Source organism: Ptychodera flava, chromosome 10 (assembly GCF_041260155.1).
Source record: "Ptychodera flava strain L36383 chromosome 10, AS_Pfla_20210202, whole genome shotgun sequence".
NCBI classification, from domain to species: Eukaryota; Metazoa; Hemichordata; class Enteropneusta; family Ptychoderidae; genus Ptychodera; species Ptychodera flava.
Genome location: NC_091937.1, coordinates 5,211,846 through 5,235,818, shown reverse-complemented (window position 1 = coordinate 5,235,818; position 23,973 = coordinate 5,211,846). Strand labels below are relative to the sequence as shown.

The following is a 23,973-nucleotide window of genomic DNA, read 5'->3' as shown; positions in this document are numbered from 1 at the left end:
AAATCAGAGCATAGTGTAACCACTCTTCATTTTGTGGTCACCTCTACCGTTTAGCACTGTAATACGGTGAACTGTGGCAAGAGGACATACCTAGTAGGACTAACATGGAATATTCCGCATATTTTGTAAAATTTTAAAACTATGCAATGAATTGAACTCAACAATCTACCTTCTCTGTTAAATGGAAGCCTTTCCAAGTTGTCTGACTGGTTGATAGACTATCATTATATAAACTTTTGTTAACAGAATACTTGGCACAACAGGGAACCCTAGTTGAAATACTGAGTGGTTGACAATTTGAGGCACTGTTAGCCAATTTGATCCATTTGCACTTATTACCCTATTAATGGAAAACGAATGGTATTAAGGACACTGATCTGTACAAATTTTACTTACTCATACAAGTCCTGCAGTTGAGATTCATTCAAAGTTGTCATATTCATGTTTTCGTAAGAACCGGATCCAACCAACGAATCTGTCATTGCACCGAACACAATGATCATCAATGGGAAAGCTGATCCATGTACCATAGCAGCAAGTAGACCTCCCGTCATAAGCAATGCATCTTTGCAGTCAGCAAAGCGGTACTGTCAGAAACAAACAAACAAACAAATAAACAAATTAATATCACAAGTCTTGTGACTGCATGAGTCCTAACACACGAGTTGATTATTCACCATGCATAGAACAATACTGAAATCAAAAATTCTTTTCCTAAATCTGTATCATTTTTGAACTTGCTGTGTGTCTAGACAGCTTATCAGCAATACTGAATCTCATTCAGCAGATATTTATTACTTAAATGATGATTTGTCTCAAAACAAAGAGGCAGTAAAGTAGGGATGAGGCAGTCTGGTAACTGATTTTAAAGTAAGGCACACCGGTACATGTACGGCGGTATTACATCTAAAGGCATAAATGACATAATCAATGGAAACTTACAAGCTGACCAAAGCTGACCATCTTTGTTTTCACTTCTTCTTCATCTTTCCTGCAATTAGAGAATGATTCAGCATCAGAATAATTTTGAAATGACGTACATTTGATTTGATATACTCCAAAAGCTGTATGTAAGATTGTGTATGCTGATCTGAGCTTCTGTTCTTTATCATAGTGTTTTTCTGTCTGGTAAAGCAATATGCTGGCTCTGGTCAACTTATAGATCAGTACGAAGAAAAAACATACAACTAGCTCATATTGTCTTCAGATATTGGTAAGGTTGTCAAATTTAGATGAGACAATATACAGCTACATATGTCTTAAACTCTATTAAGTTACTTCATTGCTATTCTCTATACATATCAAATCAAGTTTTATGATACTTTTCATGAGAAGATACGATGACTATATTGTTATTGTTCTGATTTTATATACATTTCCATTCCTCACCACAATGTTGTGTTCAACTTGACAATCTCTTGAATTTTTCAAAACTACACGGTAAGTTGTTATTTACATTGTGTAAACATTTCATGGATAGCAAAATCTCTGATATTTACACTTGCATACATTCCAATTCCTACTTCAGCTCAACCTTTTGGCAGCAATATGTGTCTGTACATGTGTTTTATTAGTGGTTTTTGTACTCTTTTTACTAATTTTAGCTTTACATGTATGTTAGCTTCAATGCTACAATTATAGTAGGTTTTTAGTGGTATTGGCAGATAGGCTGAAATAAAGTTATTAATAACAATAAAACAACACAACCAAATGTGGAAATTATCCATCACATGAAATGCTACTTGTTGTGAGTGCACTGGATGAATGGTGGGGACTGAGGCAGGGCCATGATAAAATCTTGTGGAATCCATAGAATTTCCATTTCACAGATACAAGCCATGCAAAGATTGGTTTATGACATACTTGGTTTCATCACCATTGCCATCACCATCACCTTCAAGTCTGTCTTCTGCGGTAACAGTTCCATTGGCCATGTCAACGGAATGATCAGCTTTGCCATCCACAGGTGTCACTTCCAGTACAGCTGGTTCATATTTCTTGCCAGAGTTATTCTGATCTGAGCCAATGACAGCATCGTAGCTTGGAGGGCTTTCTGTATTTTCACTCAAACCTACAGTGTGTTAACAATTGCACATTAGGGACACTATACGATGTACATCATTGTGCGTGTTTTCATTTTCTGAGTATATTTTCTGTTTTATTACTAAGAATTGGAAAAATAGATAGATTTTATGGATACCATTACTGTTACAGAATTTGAGGAAGGGACATTTGATAATATTAACTAAAGATTTATGTTGTTTTTGACAAGAGTATTGATCACGTAGAGAATAGCGTGACAGACTCTATTTAAATCAACAAGCACAGAATGGCACCAGTGATGACAGTGAAAAATGATTTCAGATCTCAAGTATTATCTGGTCCATCTAGACCTTCATAGTCTGATACTGTGCCTACAGGCAATCCTCAGGTCAAAGTTCATATTTACTCATCTTTGGTAAATACAACATATTTCTTATATGAACACCTGCTTGGACTTTGAAACCCATATTGCATAGAATGCGGCTTTTTGAGCTGGCAATAGAAATATGCTATATCGGCAAATATGTACGCCTGTGTTGTTGACCATACATGTACATGGATGTAACAACAAATATCTTGCTGCATATTAAAAATTTTCGTGCTTGGAGCATGTCTTGTGTCATTGGGAGCTGAATAGTGAACTTTGATGACAAAATGTTTCCCTTCAATTTTCATATTGATGTTTAACATAGTCTTCAGTTTCCTGTATATTGTATGTAAGACAGCCTTCCCTTAATGGAAATCATGTTAAATTTAATCATATTATTTTTGCTAAAAATACTAATTTCTCTGGTCATTACCCATAAATTTTCACATTTGATGGTAATTTGTGCATTAAAAAATAATTTTCAAAATTTTACGGTATAATATCTTTCAAATTTTGCCAAAATCAGACAATTTACAAGTGAGATCATCAGTAGAATGTTTACATTTAAATCTTCTGTGTTCAAATTCATTTCAGAATTTTAATGTGGACTGACATTTTTTCAAACTCTGAGAGTTAGCAAAGAAAATGAAATATATCCATGTACCTGGTTTTTGTTTGGTGGAGCCTAGCACAGAAAGTGAGATGAATCAGGAGAAATGATATCATAGAAATAGAAAACATGAAAGACATTGTTAGGAAAATGTTATCTTATTTCCCCTTTACCAACACCACTGAAATGGTGAAGAAAGACATAAATGCTGAGGTAGAAATGTTGAAACAGATCTGTCTATAGTTGAAATGATGCTGAGTCTTAATATGTTGTTATCAGTGATATGAACTATCATGTGTCATGCATGTCTGTCAGATACAGAGTAAGTCAATGGAATCCTCTCTTAATTAAACATTAATTTTACTTTCTCTATACTGGTAGAAAAAAATAAGAGATAAAAAATTTGTAAAATAAGTAGAAAGTCAGAAAAATATGAAAGATTACATAAATGGTCAAAAAAACATCACACGGTCTGACAGCAAGTCTGGCAAGTGGTGGTAGATCAGAAAGCTCAGAGATTCTTGTAGTTGAACATTTTTTAGTCCAAAAATTTACAACAAGTATTTCAGAATATTGGTTGATTTATAAATAACAGACATATTTGTATTCTGGTGAATAGAAACACACAACATCAAACAAGATATCCAAGATCATGATCTGTGTTCAACTAGAACTTATAGATCTTGTGATATATCGTTCTGTTTCCACTACAACTTGTCATCTTGCTGCAAAAACTGACAAAGCGATCTTCAAAGAAACAAAGTCACAACATAACTACTGTCACAATATTCACATTTTGTGCTTAGTGATGATTTTGTTTCAAAACAGAAAACAACAACACAGTATCATTAATAGGTGGAACTCATTTGCCCTGGAAACAATATACTTCAAAATTACCATACAAGTGCAGTGTAGTATATTTCTATCAAATTTCACATTATAAAATCAAGTGCATTTATAAATGGGTATACATTGGTTTTCGTGAGTGCACTGAACAGAAATCTTGGGATAAAATTATGAATATATAAAAATTGAGATACTGAAGAAACATTATAGCTACTTAAAGTTAACACAAAAAATGAGAAAAATAGTAAGAACTTCTAAAAGCCCAACTAGAATTTTCTGTTTGGATGTTCTGAGCAATGTTACAACAATGGTATTGACATAAGCTATGATTGCCATTTGAAAATTAGCAAATTGAAAATTGATTTATGAATTTATACACGAGTGAAACATTAAAAGGAACAACACAGTGACCTACACATACAGAAGGAAATTGCACTGGGTTGATTGAAAGCTGAAGCTGTTTATTTCAATCATAAAGATTACGATTGAGGATGACTTCAATTCTACTAAAATGTGTCGTGATGGTCTGGTCTATTTAATATGTTCAGATTTGTGAATATTAAATGCACTGTATGATGTGCTTTTATCAACAATTCAATTTGTTTGTATAGAACACTGAATGATATCAAGTCTGGAAAGATAAAACAATGTCCTTTGGGAAAAAGACACTCAGTCTGATAATATGCAACTGACATATAAATGATTTAGTTGTGGACTTGTTTGAAATGGAGATCATAACAAGCTGTGTCTATATTTGCAGGAATTTACTCTTTCTGAACATCTTATCTTAAGGTAGAACGCACCTCGGGGACAGACATTCGGACTCACAAACTTTTACAATTCTCTTCTGATATACCACATGTGGGGGTTCATTTTAAAGCTCTTGGTGAAAGAAAACTTTTCACCGGCTTAGTTTTTCGAAATTCGAAAATTTATATTTTTCTCCATAGAGTTAACACAGGGATGGCGGCCATTTTGAATTTCTAATATCGGTAAATCTTGGGTAATTTGTTTCTCTAGTACCAAAGTTTGCACGGTGACCCCCTATTTTTATTCTTGATTTTGAAAGAGAATGATTGAAAGATTCCTTGATGAAAGTTAGAGCAAAAGTTTAAGTCTTTCACTTTCGAGGTGCATACTACCTTAAACAGAGTTTGGAAGTTTATTAAGAAATATCAAAACACACTTCATTAAGAAGTGATTTCAAAGAATACATAAACAATATAGTTTCTTATGTACATGCAACAAGTCTTGAAAAGAATCAGCATGCAAGAGTGAAATACCGTACAAAAAAAATATTGCTGACAAAGCTTTTACAACAGACTTGAAATCTCCAAAAGAAAATTCTAGCTGGGCTTTCTCCCTTCTCCAAGTTAACAGTTTGAGAGTCCAAATCATGGGCAACATGGTTGTAATATTTTACAGCAGGAATATAGCAGGAATATGTAATGACAATTTTCAGATAACACAAATATTTACTTTGAATGATAGGAAGCCTTCAGATGTTTGGATTATGAAATGGAAAGTCTTTTTTGCTTCTATGATGTTAGAGAAACACACAGCAGTGTACAATATGTGTAGTGTGTGTCTGGCTGACATGACTTGCTCTGCTTAAACTACAGATCTTTTACGCATACCATATCATTAATGTCAATATCAATATTACAATTTTCCCTTACAGTTCTTGAACCTTGATATTTCAGTGAGTTGCATTGACTGATTGCACACACTCCTTCCAAGATGGTCCATCTCAGAAATGACACACACTCCTTCCAAGATGGTCCATCTCAGAAATGATCAAATAATAGTAGAAAATGTCTAGCGATAAATATTCAAACTTAATTTTGCTGAATATAATTTGGCTTCTAAAAGCCATGTTATTGATAATCACACATTTTATCTCTATATTCATAATGATTTTAAATGTGTGACATTTTTTGATGAGATTTTGGAATAAATGTACTGGTGAATGGGTAAGGAATTGTTGTTACATTTCTACTGTTTGCCATGGTAACATGATTGCATTGAAATACTGCACAACAGGGGAAATCTGTGATAGGGTATTGCCTTTGACAAAGGCACTGTTAAATGACAGCTCATGAACAGCTAATGCAATTTCTAACCTGTTGCATTTCTGTGATTTGACAAACATGAAGCATTAGCTACAGAATGCAAATACAGGTAAAAAGTGAAAATTCGTATAACAGTAGGAGAGAATTCGATATTTGTCATAGTATATTAAATTACTCGATGATAACCTTTGATCAAAATAGAATGTGTTATCAAGTTTTCAGCATTGACGTTGTCAACAAAACATAGCATTTATGATTGACATGGCAAGACAAAATAGAAAGGCAAAAGTAGCTGTGTCTCTGTAGTATTCACTAATTGGCTGTGTGGGCGTTTTTCTTGACAACTGTAATTCCACTGTTAGGAGATTTTTTAATCTCTCAATGCAACGTCTGGGAATATCAATGACAAGATACATTTTAGTTTCAAAACATGCAGATCGGGGAGAGGGGGGGGGGGAAGAGTTAGTGAGGAAGGTTAATTTCATAATGCAAGAAAACAAAATATTCCAGCGAGGGAATATTCTGGATCTATACATTTAGATTGACAGTTGGTTGGATTAGTAAATTTTACTAGACGTTATAAGAGTATGTTTGTTAGTATTTACATCATATGATCACAGATTACACATAAAAACAGATTTTACAAAATTCAAAAGGTTTACACCAATATATTCTTCATAATTTGGCATAATTTAACTAAAAACCAACATAAATTAGAATTTCAAAATTGTACTGTGTAGCAGGAAGGAATGAGAACAGAGCAACCTCTTGAACTATAGAATTTGCCAAATACAGAGAAATGTGTATGTGATTGGATTCAAGTACTTAACATGGACAGACAAATCCTTGACTACACACACACACAAAATAAATTTCTCATTTCATGAATAATTAATCAATGAGCAAAGCTGCACGTCTTTTATCTCTTGAACAAATATCACCGTATTCCCTGTGTGCAACAGAACTGTAAAGTTTTTACATGTACTCATCAAATAAGCTGTTTTGTATGTTTTATTCTAAATCTTATGAAACATACTCTACATTAGTAGTCCATGATTTGACAGAAACATTTGGTGAGAAATCAGATACAGCACACTACGATTTTGCACTTACAATTACACATGCTTCATTATAAAATTATTGCTCTGTGCGATAGCTCCACCTGACACAGCCCTTATCATAAACATTTACACACATACAGTAAACCTAACAATGGAAATATCAGACATGTTGTTAGAGACGTCATTGTCCAGACATAAAGCTACATGTATTCCTCACAAAAAATTCACCTCCCAGACTTTATTGATCTACTCAGTATGTACCTGAATGTAACAAAGTCAAACTGATCTCAGTGGAAATACAGCACCAGAAATCAAATGCAAACAGGTAGTGATATGAAATTCAATGAAACCAAAGCTGACAAGTTCCATTCAATAACTTGAGGAAAGCTTTTGAAACTATGAGCACCATATATGGGAGTTGGTAACCTTCCATTCCGTTATGTGTAGATACCCAATAACCTTGGAACTTTAAACCTAAACAGACAGACAGACAAACAGGTAGACAGACAGGCAGATAGATAGAAGAAATGTAAACATACACATCTTGACAGATACATTGATGTATATGGAAATACAGGCACAAACACATGCTGTGCTTTGTGTATGTGTATGCATGTGTGTGTTAGAGGTTGTTGTGCGGTAAGTGTGTGCATGTGACAGCGTCTTCATGTGCATTGCCTGAAAAGTACGTGCCTTCAGGATCGAGCGTAATAATAACATATACTTTGTACATCGATATAAACAAGCTTGACATCACCATAGCAACTATTTAGTATATTAGTATGGGTCTACTAATTTATGTATAGGTGTTAATTTTAGATAAACAGGTTTCACTTTTCAAGCAATAGTAAAGTGAGAAAGTCATGTTACTGGTATTAGTGATGAAAGAATTTGCAGATTGTTATGAAATTAGTCAGGGATGTGTATACCCTTCAAATGACCTTCAATATTCTATACAGTGTATTGCCCTGAACAAGTCATGTACAGCCAGCACTTCATTGAGTTGTAGCATACATCACTGAATCTAAAAAAAAAATCCACACAGGTAGTTTTTTTTCTTTGAAAGGCTTGTTCTCACCAAACTGCTCAACTGGAGTCATGCTACCCGATGGACGGGTCCTTGCCATTCCGTTTGTATCTGTCTTACCACTATTGGCATCCGTCACTGGTACTGCATCCCCATTGGATGCCATGACTGCTTAAACTTCACCTTCCTCTGCCTGTTGATCTTGAAACCAGTTTATAGTTATCTGCTGGGTTTGAGTCTTAATGTTTGTAGCAGGCCTGTCTCTTGGAAATTTCTGAAATCAATAAAAGGAGACTATGTCAGCATACATTTACCAACATCTGTAATATTTACATGTAATACAGAACATTCACATGCATTTTAATTTCATAAAACCTGATACCTCAGTGCAATAAATTTGCGATTATGTGACAAAATGTGTAATTCAGCCTATTATTTCTAACAATGATATTACCAATTTTTGTTTTTTCATGATGATAACAAGATTCTTGCCGTGACCGTATTTTCAAAAATGACATTTTAAAATTTCATATAAGGACTGAAATTCAAAATTGCTTTTATTTTTGCTTTTCTTGTAGGATGTATACCGGTACTTGTCACACGTCATGTGATATTGTTTGATAAGTATTTCGTATATCACAAATATATAGTTTTACTTCCATGTCATTTTTGAGAATTGCTCTGTGTTAAAGGTGTGTACACATTTGATGGCTCACTGAATGTTTATGTATATTTATGTACACTGTGTTCAGCAGAGTTAAGAAAGTGAATATTGCTTTAATTATTCAAAGATTATATTGAGATACGCAGCAGACTGAAAATACCACTGTTGAATTCACATATCTCCTCAAATGTATATGCACAGTCAACAAACATTGAACATACGTCACACCATGGCTGTCTGAAGAAAATCAATGCATTGCCAAATATGGTAATAAATATACCGGGGTCAGTCAAATAATCCAACAAAAAAGCATAGGCATATAGTATGATCTCTGGACAAAGTTACAAGTACATGTTTATCAGAGAAAAATGCTGAAATGTTGATGACGTTTGAGTTATGAATAAATACAACAGATTGCAAGATTATATATTTATGCAAATTCATTCTTTATTCATGTACTTCATATCAACATTTGAAGATCTGGTTTGACAATGATCTGGAACACTTTTGTTGAACCTGACATCTTGGCGAGTTCAAAGCCGAGACAGTTAATTATCTGGAAATGTGTACCTTCTGCATTAATTGTCATTTACAAGTTGAGATTTTAATATGACACGTACTGCAAAGAAGCAGTGAATGGTTTGATGTCTGGTGACTGATATACAGTCCAGCTGCAGGCAACTTGACCTTGATGAAGAGACAAGACAAATTCAACTATAACTCAGACAGCTGACATCTGTATGGTAACAAAAAAGCACTAATCTATTCACTTTATGCACTGACAGTCTTCCAAGCAAATTTTAATAAAGAAGGATCTTTAATATGTTGGAAAAGATTAAAGGTGTTGTCAAGAAGTACTCATTACTTATGTAATCAGTATGTATCTTATCATATGAAAGGTTTGGCAAGACAATTTTGGCGCGTTACTGCTTTCCTGTCAAAAAAACACATGACACTCTTGTTCTGTATCTATAGCAACACTTGAAGCGGTCATCCAACCTTAAATATTTCAATATTCATTTATCTTCATGCTTGTATAGGAAATTTTGCCTTGTCATTTTTCTCCAAATATGAAAACTGCATCAGTGGCTGCCAAATCTGAGATAGCAGTTGGCAACGTATTACAGAATTTGATAAATTCAAATGATTGAGCTGTTTCTAGTTTTCACCCATGGCCAGTTGCATTGTTGAAAACCCTTTGTGTGAACATGCCGGTATGTGTTTGTGATAAATGTCACCTTGTAAGCTACTTAATCATATGTGACAATATGAATTTCTATCTGACAGTTTTATATGACTGATGTCCATAAACATATGACCATATTTGTCATAGTGACCAATACACTCCCAATACAAGAGTACCAATACTCACTTAACATACAGGGATTAAATATGTATTACCTTGGTTGTGTATTCCTTCAAGAACTCAAGACAAGGCTGCTTTTATGAAACCGGTTACACAGGCAGAGGCAGTGTGATTATGAACCGTACTTTGACAGGGTCTTGTACAACACTTATGAAATTTCCCTCCAGGCAACTGCTAATCAGGGATCTAGGTGTTAACCATTAACTTGAAAGGCATATCGCCATGTCCAGCTTTGAGTGCAGTATGACTGCGCAGGATCTATGACTCAGCTATGACCAGCTATCACCACTTGAATTGGTTATGCAATAGGGCAAACTGCGCTGCACACACAAAGAGAATATATGTAACTGTCTCTTGGTTCAACAATCAATACTCCTAATGTGTATACTGTTTGCTCTGCGAGTCCTGTTACTATTTACATACAGTACTGCTATCTCTAATCCCTTGCAGACAATTCAGACCAATATTGTTGTTTCGTAACAGAACAATAGATGACACACATTCAAATGACCACTCACCTCAAATGTGAAAGGATCAATTGAAATTATTTCAGTATGGTAAGTATTAGATCTTATATACAGAACACTAGTTTGCTGAGAAGGATCTGGTATTGAAGATTTTTGTTTTTCCACTGACTTATTTAAGAAATATAGTTGTGTATTAAGTCCCATTTTGGGGATATCAATTTTAATAGTTTAACTGTTGTAAATGACTTGAATATTCTTGTTATACTGGATGCATATTAATTGAGTAGCCACATTTATTCATGTACAACTTGTGTGAGTTTGTTAACCCCTTCAAAGACATGGTTTGGCCAAAACCCATTGTTATCAGGGTTGAGTGTGGATCTCTTTACAGGAGTTTAGGGGTGAACAGGTTAAATCCATTTATCAATTGCATGGCTTCCAATCCCTTCATCATTCTTGTTTTGGTTCATTCCATTTTTTTTCCAAAAAGGTGGGTGAACCTACGTGGTTTTGATAACATGGAAGTTGGTTGAAAGGGTTAAAGGTCAAAGGCTGACGTAGCCTAGAAATCAATGGGCAAATACCTTGGTACCGTAGATTTCAGGCCTGAGTTTGATAAATAGTACCGTATTCTGCCCAATCTGACGAGATAAATTAGGAATCTTGTAATCATGCAATTTTGACTCCTCAAGAGACTTTGAGGTTAATTGTGGTGTACAGAATTTATATTACTACAATACATGAAAGTATGTAGGCTTTATTAAAGATAGCTACTTAGGAAATTATTTCAGGCACTGTCCCTCCACACTCCAATGTGTACATGGTTTATGGATGTAGCAAAGTATTAGAGATAATGATCCAGGGCTCTAATTGGCAAAAGTTACTATATCAGAAAATCTGTGTAAATTTTGGAGATATCTAGCCCATCTTAGACTCAATCTAAGAATCCAATTATTTGACACCTGTCTTTAGGACATGATACAGTTTCAAACTGGACCCATCAGTATGGCAACACACTGGGTTATGGTAATTTACCATCATTGTGCCCTCCCACTGTGTAGCTGTGTCGGTCTCATGCTTGCAGTGTGACATGTTAATTATGCAAACGACACTAGTCTGACTCATGAGTGATGAATATTCATAGTAGCATAATGAATATTCATAGCAACATACTGTGCCCTCTAGCGTACATGTGGGTAGGATACGTCCTGTCATGGTCTTGTGACAGTCATGACATTGTCATAACTGTCAAGAATTGCTTCAACTATATTTGTCAGATTCAGTCTTTTAGTTCAATTGTCTATGGATACATTAAATTCGATTTCACTTGTACAGTTGTAAAGTCTGTCAGCCCCTTCAGACATTCTCATTATTTAATATTCAATTCACACACACAAGCTGTACTACAACTCTTTATCAATACATGCATGCATATACCCTACCCTGTTTTTCACCGCTGGTGTATGTAACTGTAAGTGTGTTCCGAAAAACATTTATCATCGGATTCCACAATTGACATGTGGAATGTTACATTCAGAGTGCCTAGGGTACGATACTGCTTAGTGAGATTGCAAGTGTGGGTGAAAGTTCAACAGCCAATACTGTGTACAATCACAGAGACAGCAAATGTTTGAATACTGCACAATGCATATTGATTCAACTAAAGTAAATGATAACTTCTTGATCATCTGCCCATTCTTTGTAACACCTTAAATCCTACCATTTATAATAAGTATGGCAATCATATGTATTACCAACTCCCATTTTCCTCAAGTTGTAAATTGGCTACATATTTCCTCAATGGCTTATTCTCATTGTACACTTCAGAAAATCTTAAATCAATTGCTCTTATCATTAAGTGAAGTATTTGTACATTTTTTAAGAACTAAAACTTGTAAATACAATGCATGATACCGTATATACTGCAGTCCATTGAGAAAACATAGGAACTACAGAATGTCATCTGGAAATATGATTCCATCATAATTTACAAACAAATCAAGACGCCTGCAAAATATTCTCTGAAAAACACATGTGAATTATATGTCTACCCAGGACACATCGAACAGATTATCTGACAATTAGACTCACTAGTGCTCTCCACGGCTATAAAAGCACATTTTCAATCACACATGTACCTTGCTTGATGGTTCATTGGAAATGTTTGATATTAAGGATAAATTGACTTAATTTAAGAATAAATGAAAGTACAAAATCACAGCAGTCACACAATCACAATAAAGCTATTAATATTGCTGTCTAATCAATAGTTCACCATAAAAAGTCTTTTTATACAGTACATAAAATGATAATACTGATTTTATAATATATGAAAAATTTTACAATATACTGCAAGTACCCAGGATTACAGTGGCGTCTCACCAAAACTTTACTTTTTTAATGTCCTTTGATAGCTTTGTAAATTGTAAAAGAACATTTAAATTTAGCTTTGGTAAAAACATGCAATTAGACATCAGAGCAATATTTGATAAGATATTAAAATGGAATGGTTCAATCTACCGTTGGGCTAAACTGGTAAACATTTTATAAACATGCAAAGATTATTTTTGTACGCTTTTACAATATCTTAGAGTCATTAGAGTGACGTACGTCTGTGGTTGCTAAGTAACATACATTCAATAGGGGAAGAGTGCTATAGAACTGCTCATCAGTAAAACACACCAACTATGGCTACTTCTAAGTTCTAGTAAATATGACTACACAATAGTGTAGTCAGGCTATGAAGACTTCCATATTCTAGATTTCACTGTGAAAAAAGTGCAATCATTTGAACTCCCATGGGCCAGCCTAATTTGACAACAAGGGAATCAAGAATCACACTGACATGACGTTGACATCTGATTCACATTCATTTCAGATCACTTCATTCAAATCTCTTTGAGCTCCAAAGGCCAATCTTGACGTAGTTCACAGCTATTTAGGGGAGAACCATTTGATTTCTGGGGGGGGGGGGGTATGGAGGATTTTGAGAAAAAAAAATTTGTCGCCAGGTGAGATAGAAGAAAAAAAAAATTGATCCTGCCATGGCCTGAGAAAAAAAAAATTGTCATAACAGACAGAAGTGAAAAAAAAATTGTCACAATGCACCAGAAATTAGCAAAATTTGGAAACCCTATTCTCATGTATTCTTTGCCGGCGCGCCGCCATAGGCGGCGCAAATGTTTTTTACCACAAGCAATTCTTATGTTTTTTTCCCAGCACTTATGATATAAGCATGCACTACATAGGTCTACTTACACCTCAGTGCACTCAATGTTTTCCTTCCTTTCCTGACCCAAGAAATCATATTTCAGGATTTCTGTTGCAATATCTCAATGGCATAGGCACTATCTAAAGGGGACTTTTTGACTTCTGTAAATTGTGAAAATTTTAAAACACAAGACAGGAGTCAATAAACTAGTGTTAAAATCAATATAGTATTCTCTCAATATAAATATATTAGGAAGATGTACAAGTTGAGGAACAACAAATGTAATGAAATACAAGGGAGAGGGTCACTAAAAAAATTGAAAACTTCAGGGGGCGTTACTCAAAATGTGGAGAGGAAGAAGGGGGACGGGTTACTCAATTTATTTTGGCGAAATAAATTGAAACACATCTCAGATTGCACCATTGCACACATCCATTTCTCAAAATTTTCAATGCGAGAGGGGGGCACCCCCTCTCGTGCTCTCCCCCCTTGGCTTTTCTAACAGTGTTACTGGTAAAAGACAAATTTAAAATACCTATCGGATTGCACTACACTGCACCGTGGCGCACATCAATTCTCAAAATTTTCCCAGGATCTAGGACAAAACTGAACTGTTATGAATTCATCCTTTATTATCACAGAGACATGTTTCCATTTACCTCACTTCAATGACCATTTTGACAGTTAAACATACCATATTCAAGCTTTTCATTAGAAGCTGGCAGCTGGAGAAATGACACAAGAAGGTCACAAATTTTCCGTTCCTGTATATTTATTTATCTTCAGTCTCTGGCAAACAGAACTGTTTTTCACAAATTGTATTGTCATCGTTTGGTTGTTGAATATTGTGACACAAACACTGATCATGCATAAAATGTAAAAATATTGCAATGTTCAATGTCATTTTCAAACAGTTTTACCAAATGCAAAATAACCTGAAACTCCTCTCAGATTGCACCATTAAACACATCAATTTCCCAAAATTTCCAATACGAGGGGGGAAACCCCCTCTCGTGCTCTCCCCCTTGAGGTGTTCTAACGGTTTCACTTAGTAAAAAAATTAAAAAACACCTCTCAGATAGCACCAGACTGCACCATTGCACACATCAATATCTTAAACTTTCCATGCAAGATACGGGAAAGCCCCTGTGACACTTTCCCCCTAATCCTCTCGCGTGTTCTCCCCCTGTACTTTAAAATTCTGCCCGGTCAGATATCCTAGTGAAACCTTGTCATAATACCCATCCAAATTAAACAATATACTATATGGTTAGATACTGCGTGAGCTTTTATATCTTTATTTTATTGTGACTTGCAATTTCATTTTGATGGGTTCACCTTTTTTTAACCATCATGAGATAACTGATGATAGTCTAGCAGAGTACATCAGGATTTCAAAGGTCTTTACTGTTAAATTGCTGTATTTTGTAAATTTTACAAATACATGTATTTGTATTTAACTTTTCTAAGTGGGGGGAATCAGTCAAAATTTCAGAGTTAGAGAGGGGAGTTACTCAAATTCATCATGGTTGACGGGGGGGGGGGGGGGGGGGGGGGGTGTGTCACTTGAAATTTCTGAGTTTCAGGCCGTAAATAATTACGGCTCCCTTATATACAACGCATCACAAACTTGATGACAAAGAAAAAAAAATTTGCATTGCTACTCCATTTGAAAAAAAAAAATGATGCAGCTCTGACAGTAGAAAAAAAAATTGCTGTCACTGTGATAGGAAAAAAAAAATTGCTCCCATACCCATTTCCTCCATACCCCCCCCAAAAATCAAATGGTTCTCCCCTATTTATCACCATTCGTGTTCTCTCAATCAAGACTTACCCAACACCAACTTGATGTTGCTTCATGCTGTCACTGTTGCTGCCAGTCTAGCAGTAGTCAAGGTTACTCAACCTCCACTGTTACTGTCAACTACCTGGAGTATCTGAATATATCATACTTGTACTGGAACATCTACTGAACCATACAAAATTCATGGCATATATGGAAATTGTCTAAAGTTTTTTCAAATGGGTGTTAGAGGCCGAGGCAGTTTCAAGAAGAAGGAAGATTTCAAAGAGGCTGTTTCTATTGGGTGAGAAACTTGTTGAAGGGAGAAGGCAGCTAAAATCAGTAAATACCCGTCAATTTGGTTGGTGTGAATCTCAGTATGAACACACTGAAAGCTGAAACCTAAATTAGAACATGCTTTTAAAGCTTTGGGCAATTTCATTCATTTATCTGTACCATGTAATTGGATCTTGCTATTATGCTGATTGTTGATTCAGTTGCACAATTACTTCCAAAGCTTTCAGTGTGTCAGCTTTCAATTACAATAAATTAGGTTTAACCACAGAAAGCTGCATTTGGTCTGGAGTAGTCTGACTAGCCAAGACAGAAAGTGAAATTTAGCATGGCTAAAGAGCCACCAGAGGAAATGTGATTGTGGATTTGTAAATGTATATCTTTGCATTTCACATTTTCACTCCAAGGAGATTTTGTAAAGTAGTGGTACTGTCTTTTTTTTGATAGAATGGCAATACTCATCTTTAGAAGTTTTGTCATTTACCAAATTAATATTCCATCTGTGAGTCAATATACATATAACTATTCTATAATCCAAACACACTTTGTGATACCAATTCAATGACAGACCACAAATTTTGTTTATTTCATGGATTACAAATTTGGTAAAATATTAATAAATATGACCCAACCTACTGCAAACCACCAAACCTAACCTTTCCTTTTAATTTTCAAATAAATTTTTGATAATTTGTCAAATTTAACTACTGGTTTGGGATTCAGAGGGCAAATACGCTCTCTATAAAGACAATCTTCTGAGAAATAAACTGCTAAACATGCTTGAAAACTGCTAAAATGATCTTTATCTCTGGTACATGCAAGTTGTCGCCATAGTGATATTACAAGAACTGCAGCACATATATTAGAGATGTGTTGCCATGGTGACATGATCATTGCTGAGCTGATAGATGTGTTTCTAATAGCACTGACAACAGTTTATGGTTAGACCTATGACAACTTTTCCCTTCGGTAACAAAGAGAAAAGGGCATTGTTGCATGTTTACACAGTATTTTTAAATTAAATAAAAACTCATCTAAATTTGACTTCCCTGTAATGATTTTCACATTTCCAGGTTGAAGAAAAAAGGTTGACAATTTTTCAACAGAAGCAGCGTTTCTACTGTCCAATGATTTAACTGTCCTCCTTCTATTGACACAGTAACCTGGGTAACATATACCGGCTCAATGCCCTTTTAAAGTAAAAACTCCGCATGAATTCATACAGATTGCAATTATTTCACTTGCCTGTCTTACGTGTCAAAGACCTTTTAGTCATACCTCACCTTGCAAACAACCGCACACCCATTTATGTGGTCAACTATATTGACTTGTAAGAATGCATGATTTATGGCTACAGGTGATTGCAACACATCTACACTCAAAACGACCGACGGGACAACCCTACATCGTCTATTTTTCTGCAGCAAAATACTGCTGTGCTCAGGACAACTGTGATTCTATCAAGACACCGCTGCATTAACAAATCCCACTTGCTACCTGCTATTGACAACATATTGATTCTGACCACGGCAAGTCACTGCGACATTTTATCGAAAAATGCTGTCAAAATTCATGTGAGTTATGGTATGTGTAGAAACAGGTGAACTGCCATACGAAAATTTCTGCTGTAAAACAAAGTGCAGTCTCAATCAAAATAATCTACATCAATACTTGAAATCTCTTTCGACTGGTAGACAGACGTTTGAAGATTGTATAATGATTGAAATACTGACAAAATACCTCTATTCATCAGACTGCTGTAGCCCTCTCTTGACACAGATGCTGCAATCTGTATTAAAACCATGAGTCATCAAAAACAGGTCATTAAAACCGTGTGATAAGGAAATTTATAGTACCATAAAAATAACAATGTGACTGAGGGGTTCTAACAGTCAACACACTAAGGTCACCATGAACCACTTTGAAAGCACAGGCTACTAATTCATATCAGTTTGGAATTTAAAGACGCACCATTAGATATTTAAGCAATAAACCACCCAAGTGACTGGTACACCACAAGATTTTGACCAGTTCACCACATATACATATATGCACAAGTGACGGCAAGTTCACTATTATCTTAAATACTTCATGCTATCAGATCGGAAGAAATTTTACATAAAATACCGTCAATGACGCTGTACCTTCTCTAATGTGTGGCCAGGTCAGGTAATTGGTTGTTGGCATGAAGTTGTTGGTAAATAGTTGATGATGTAGGGGCATGAGGTGGGATATGGACCCAAAGAACCCAAAAGATGATTAAATACATCAATCAAAAAAATTCTAAGCTACAGTATAAACTGCCTAAAGATAGTTCAATGTGGAAAAAAGTTAAATAATTCAGAAATAAGAATTAACAGTCCAAAATAGTAATGACGCACTTCCCTACTGACCTGAGTGCATGTGAAATACACAACCTGGCATCTGTAAATTAAATGTATACCAAGTGATCATTTTAAGTCACTTTTAACTGTTTTTAATGGATTTTCCAAAGAGTCCTGTGGAAATGATGAAAAATGCTTATCTGGTCTTGTGTTTGTAAAACCTCATGGCTGATAATTGTCATAGTATTGAAAAAAATTGAAAGTGAAGAAATTACTGTTTTTAATAGGCATATTTTCCTTGAAATACATGACCGTGTAAAGAATATATGCTAAAAATGTTTAAGATTAATTTCTTTTCAATAAATAATTTAATCTGTGACCAAGGATTTTTATTCTTTGAGTTTACAAATTCACACATTGCAATTTGTTCAATCATCTTGTGCAGTGCAAAATTTATAAAATGACTGAAAAACAAAAAAAAAATTGGCAGAATTACTGTCTTTGTGATGTAAAATTATGGGTTGACATCACGATAATTGTTAATCTGTTCGAAGTACTACTATACTTTAATTAAAAAAAGAAAAGTTCATGCAGAAAAGGTAACATATATTGTCAGCAATGTAGTGTTAATTTTGACTTTACATCAAAATATGCCTTTGCCGGATACCAAATATATAGGGCGAAATATTAAAATCAGCCATGTTCAGCAAAATCCACACAACAGCATTGATCCTTTTCTAATTTGATTTGATTTGCTTATGTTATCCTTGTATGACAGTCAGTACAATATGGAACTTGAACACACACAGTGAATAAGTATGCTGTAAATGAAATGGTGTGGCTGCATCCACATGCAGCAATAGAAGTGCCTTTGTCTCTCACCCCTCATTTCCAACCTGTCCCAAAAAATAGTTTGGTCTTACATTTATAATGTTAATAATTTCTGTATTTGTGAAATGTGCGCATCTCAAAAACTTATGATCATAAACATTTTCATTGTTTTTTATAGCTGACCAGTCAGTTAACCTGTTTATTTTGAATATTTGCTCATTTTTCCTCAGTATTTGACATTTTCAGAATACCTTCAATCTGTCATTTTCTAAATGTTTAAATCACAGGCGCTTGGCACATTGCTGGGATAATAATCGTATTTAATATGTAGAATGTCTATATACGACTTGATTATTCAATAAAAGAATCACCCGTACGTGATATTAGTGTAGGCCTATAGGCCTACATGTTGACTTGCATTGCAGTTGTACCTATGGCTGCCAGGCTCGGGCCCGGCGAACGCACTGCATAATCATCAATGTGTAGAATGTCTACATGACTTCATTATTTATTAAAGAATAACGGTGCGTGATATTACTGTACATGTCAGCTTGCTTAACCGAGCGGCTGTAGAGCTCTGCAGGGCTTTGGCCGGCTTTGGCCTGTTGTCTACTGCTGCACAGACAGGAAGTCAAGGCGTGAAAGTAATTCACAGCCCGATTTCATAAATCAGCGAAATTCACGAACTCTGAGCATTCCCGGTGATAAAAACTGGTCAACGGTCAGATGGTTGCATAAACAATCGATCGACTGGCCTCTTTTGCCTAAAATCATACCTTACCCTATGCTACTGGCGAGAAATTGTCCTGAAATTGGCTGGGCACACCAACCCAGCGCCGGCCATTTTGAATGAGCTGCATTCAATGTACGCGTCCAATGAGAGAAGAGCAATGACGTCATCTGCCAAGGGTTGTATGCACAGGCGCATACATTGCATGCAGCTTATTCAAAATGGCCGGCGCTGGGTTAGTGTGCCCAGCCAAAGCCGGACCAAGCCCCGCAGAGCTCTACAGCCGCTCGGTTAAGCTAGCCGACATGTACAGTAATATCATGTACCTTTATTCTTTAATGAATAATGAAGTCATGTAGACATTCTACACATTGATGATTATGCAGTGCGTTCGCCGTGCCCGAGCCAGGCAGCCATAGGTACAATGCCAGTCAACGTGTAGGCCTATAGGCCTACACTAATATCGCGTACGGTGATTCTTTTATTGAATAATCAGGTTCAATATAGACATTCTACATATTAAATACGATTATTATCCCAGCAATGTGCCAAGCGCCTGTGGTTTAAATGCTCCTTTGTGTGGCCAAGCTTTCCACAAGCATCAAAGGTGGTACTTCATATAGGAAGGTCTGCCTCTAGAGGGCGGGCATCATGAACAGTGTTTGTTAGTTATTTCTTCCACATAAACTTCTGATTGTACTGTAAACAATGAACATGGCCGACGTCCGATTTTCCTGTCTAAAACTTTCACTCATTTTCGTTCATATGACTCTGAAACTCCAGGAAATGATTGGGAAGAAAGAGTTATCTTGAAATATTGAGGTACTCGCCGATATTTTGCAAAATTAAATGACAAAAAATGCAAGGCTTACACAATGACCGTTTTCAGACTCAGAGGCATATGATCATCCACCATCTGCAGTTTATGCAACAGGCCCATATCACGAGAGGCCATGAGGGGATATCCACGCAACTCAGTACCAAACACTAGCGCACACAGAGTGAGCAAACACGAAGTGAGTACCCCTAACGTCAGCTCAGTAGTCTGTAATAGATCGTAGTCAACTAAGAAACCTTGGAGAAAGGGTTAACACTGTGGCTATGCCGCTAAGTCCCTTTGATTTTTGTCACAGCTCAAAATCGTTCTCCTACACCTCAACCTGAGCCATAAACACCCCCACCAGTTTATGATATGACCCATCACATAGCATGACGTCAACGGATCTTGACAGACGGAAGTCTTGACAGACGGAAGAAGTTGACACCAGCATACTGGTTTTCAACTCTAATACCTTCTCTGTCTATAAATAGACACGAGAAGGTAAAGACAAGCAGCAAAGGAAGTAACCTGATTCTGATAATCCGTCCATGTTTGCATTACTTAAAATTTGTCCTAAATATGCATGTAACAGTAATTGGAAACCTGTCTAAAGTGAACCCTTTTCCCAGTCCCATTCTAATAGAACTCTACATTTACAGGACCTCTACAAACTGAACACCTCTCAAAACCAAACAATTTTCTCACTCACTGTAGGGTTCGGTTCAGACAGGTTTTACTATATAAGTAAAGTAACACTAGTCAAGTAATCCATTTACAGCACTGATACATGTTTAGGTGTCTAGTACAACTAAAAGGTTGACACACACTATTTCAAAGTACAAGTATAGTCATGGAATGTTACTTCTTAGTGAACTGACAACGGATCATTCATGAAAAATCTTACACAATTGAATTTTTTCAGCATGACTAATCTTGGGAAGTTCAACGTGACCTAAGATAAGTTGACCAGTTTACCTGTTTGTATGAAGAGCTATTCATGCATGTACAGAGCTTGGCAGAACTATTAAAAATCTAAATTGCTTCAAACTCAAACAAAAGTAAACATGAAAGTTCCATTCCACAGTTATTTTAAGGAAAGGGAAGTTCAGTTACTAGCTAGATCATTCAAACAATATAAACTGCCTTGCTGGGCCACTTCAATCTGCCAAATTCTTACATTGTCATGGAAACAGTTTTATGATATAATCAAAGACATATATACAGAGCACTTTGAAATGTACTGAACTAAGTTCATGAAATGTTTTCAGTTGAATATTTAATCGATAATTGATTATTAAACATACAGTGTTGTTCTCCCAGGATTTTCTGGTAGAGTGGTGACTAATTTGCATAACAATAACATTTATTGTTAGGTAATGAATTTCTATTGTTTACAAAAATTACAGAGTGGCGGCCACTACTCTATAATTGCTCTGGGGAGAACATTGAATGCATTACTTGTACAATGATGAAGACACGGAATTTGTAATTATTTTTGAATGGATAAAAAAATTAGATTTCCATCTTACATAAAGAAATCTTAGCTTTCAATCACAATCCAAAGAAATTTACATTGTCTGAACTGCTGAACTTGAATTAGGAATCCATTCATTTGCCTTTGAACTAGTAGGCTTTTGTTACATAATATGGTTAATTTTAATATCTGAAATCATACAGGTGTTTGTTAATTAACATGATTAATTTTAGAGAGTGGTACTGTTATTGACACAACACTGCAATTGGTATTCTTTACAACTAGAATTACTACCGATACCCAGCTTCTCATGTAGATACATGTACAGACGGTGTCAATGTGGTATTTGTGTACAATATGCTGTACTTTGTTTACAATTTAAAATGCATCTCATATCAAATGAGAATGTGTAGTTCCGTCCACTTGTAATATAGAGCATAAAGACATGTATGTACAACATCAGATCATGAACACATTAGTACATGTACATTTTGTACCCAGAGAGACTAGTCCACTACGTATACTCGGCACTAGTTAGTAGCTTTACCTATCCATGTAGGAAGCTTACACTTTGTATCTTGCTGGTGTATTTGCAGTAATTATTGGCCAGCTGTATGGGTTTCACAATCACTTCACCATTGCTTGATTGGCACACTACCAATGCAATAGATTGTCCACAGCTGCTTGTGAGATTATGGCCTTTGATGGTAAGTACAGCTACATGTAGTTTGAATGTTTCGCTGGAAATAAGACATGTACATGGGACTGTTGACAGTCTATGGCACTCGGTTGTTAGGGACAAGCATACTCCATGACATCTGCCACAGTATGACATGCATCCTGCCACAGTAAAGCCAACACTGGGGCAAGTCTTAATCTATATCCACATCCTAGAGTGTACATGAGATGTCATCATACAATTAATATTCATGTAGAAATTAATTACATGTATGTGCTGCTTCAGATAAAATGACTTAAAGTCAGAAAACAATTACAGATTGGATGATCTCTACTCATTTTGTATATTCATTTCTCCTTTTCTATTACCACTTGATGTCCATCATAAATAACTGATTCATGCTTTGTAATTACATTCATACTTTACAACAGCTGATGCTGAAGAACTCTTTTTTGTCCAATCCAGTGCTAGATATTAAATGTCAATGGTCACACATAAAATATAACTGTGAATGTGATTGGACATTAATAAGTGACAATTTGCAAACACGATGACCCTTACAAGCCAAGACCTCTGATTTGTTGTGACAACATTACATTATGTTGACAGACATTAAAGTAACACACAGCTGTCACTATATGCATATTGCTTGTACAAATTTCCAGAGTTATACAACTTGATGCTTTGAATTTCAGACTACAGCAGCTCCTGCCAGGCTAAGTTCATACTCCTTTCTGTAATTTCATCATTTCACATTTTCAGAATACATGTATGTATGTGCTTTTTAGGAATCAGCAATTTTCCATTTTCTGTGCAAGTACACTGAAAACTTTAAATCAGATTATTAGGCTGTTTGATATGAATAAATTTTTAGGTAAATCTAGACTATGGTATAAAATACATGCATATCCTTTATAACAGTGTTTAGCATTTCATCCACACATTTATGACACAGGTTTACTGGCTGGAGCTTTTGTTGAACTCTGCTGAGTTCAGCCATGTTAACCACAAAATTATCAGAGCATGACATTTCAAAGTTGACAAAAGACATTAACATGCACAGTATATGAATGTAGCTGGTATGTAGGTACTATATTTCTGGATGGTAAACTTGTCCCAGTTACAGTGTCACTTGAAATGGTGACAGGCTTTTTACTCTATCAGCAACACTTACACTACAAATCTCTTACACTTTCACAAGATTTGCTCTGGGTTTTCATTTAACTATACCAACAAAGCTTAGAAGAAAGTGAAATGTGATGCTTGACAAACGAGACACAAGATGCATTCTGTGAGCCGGAAAC

At 35.5% G+C, this 23,973-nt stretch overlaps 1 protein-coding gene across 5 annotated transcripts in view; it reads right to left on the bottom strand.

The window, feature by feature from the left end:
* Positions 1 to 23,973, bottom strand: part of LOC139141836 (ATP-dependent translocase ABCB1-like) — a 68,830-nt gene that overhangs the window by 37,218 nt on the left and 7,639 nt on the right. For 2 of the 5 annotated variants that reach the window (XM_070711525.1, XM_070711524.1), the window contains exons 2-6: positions 8,147 to 8,300; positions 3,075 to 3,095; positions 1,864 to 2,071; positions 943 to 991; positions 397 to 587 (exon numbers count right to left, since the gene is read on the bottom strand). In XM_070711525.1, coding sequence (XP_070567626.1) covers positions 397 to 587; positions 943 to 991; positions 1,864 to 2,071; positions 3,075 to 3,095; positions 8,147 to 8,192 — 515 coding nt within the window. In that variant the 5' untranslated portion in view covers positions 8,193 to 8,300. Of the gene's footprint in view, positions 1 to 396; positions 588 to 942; positions 992 to 1,863; positions 2,072 to 3,074; positions 3,096 to 8,077; positions 8,301 to 10,091; positions 10,279 to 17,551; positions 17,614 to 23,973 lie in introns of those variants that run through there. The other 3 variants (XM_070711526.1, XM_070711522.1, XM_070711527.1) reach the window with 3 other exon arrangements.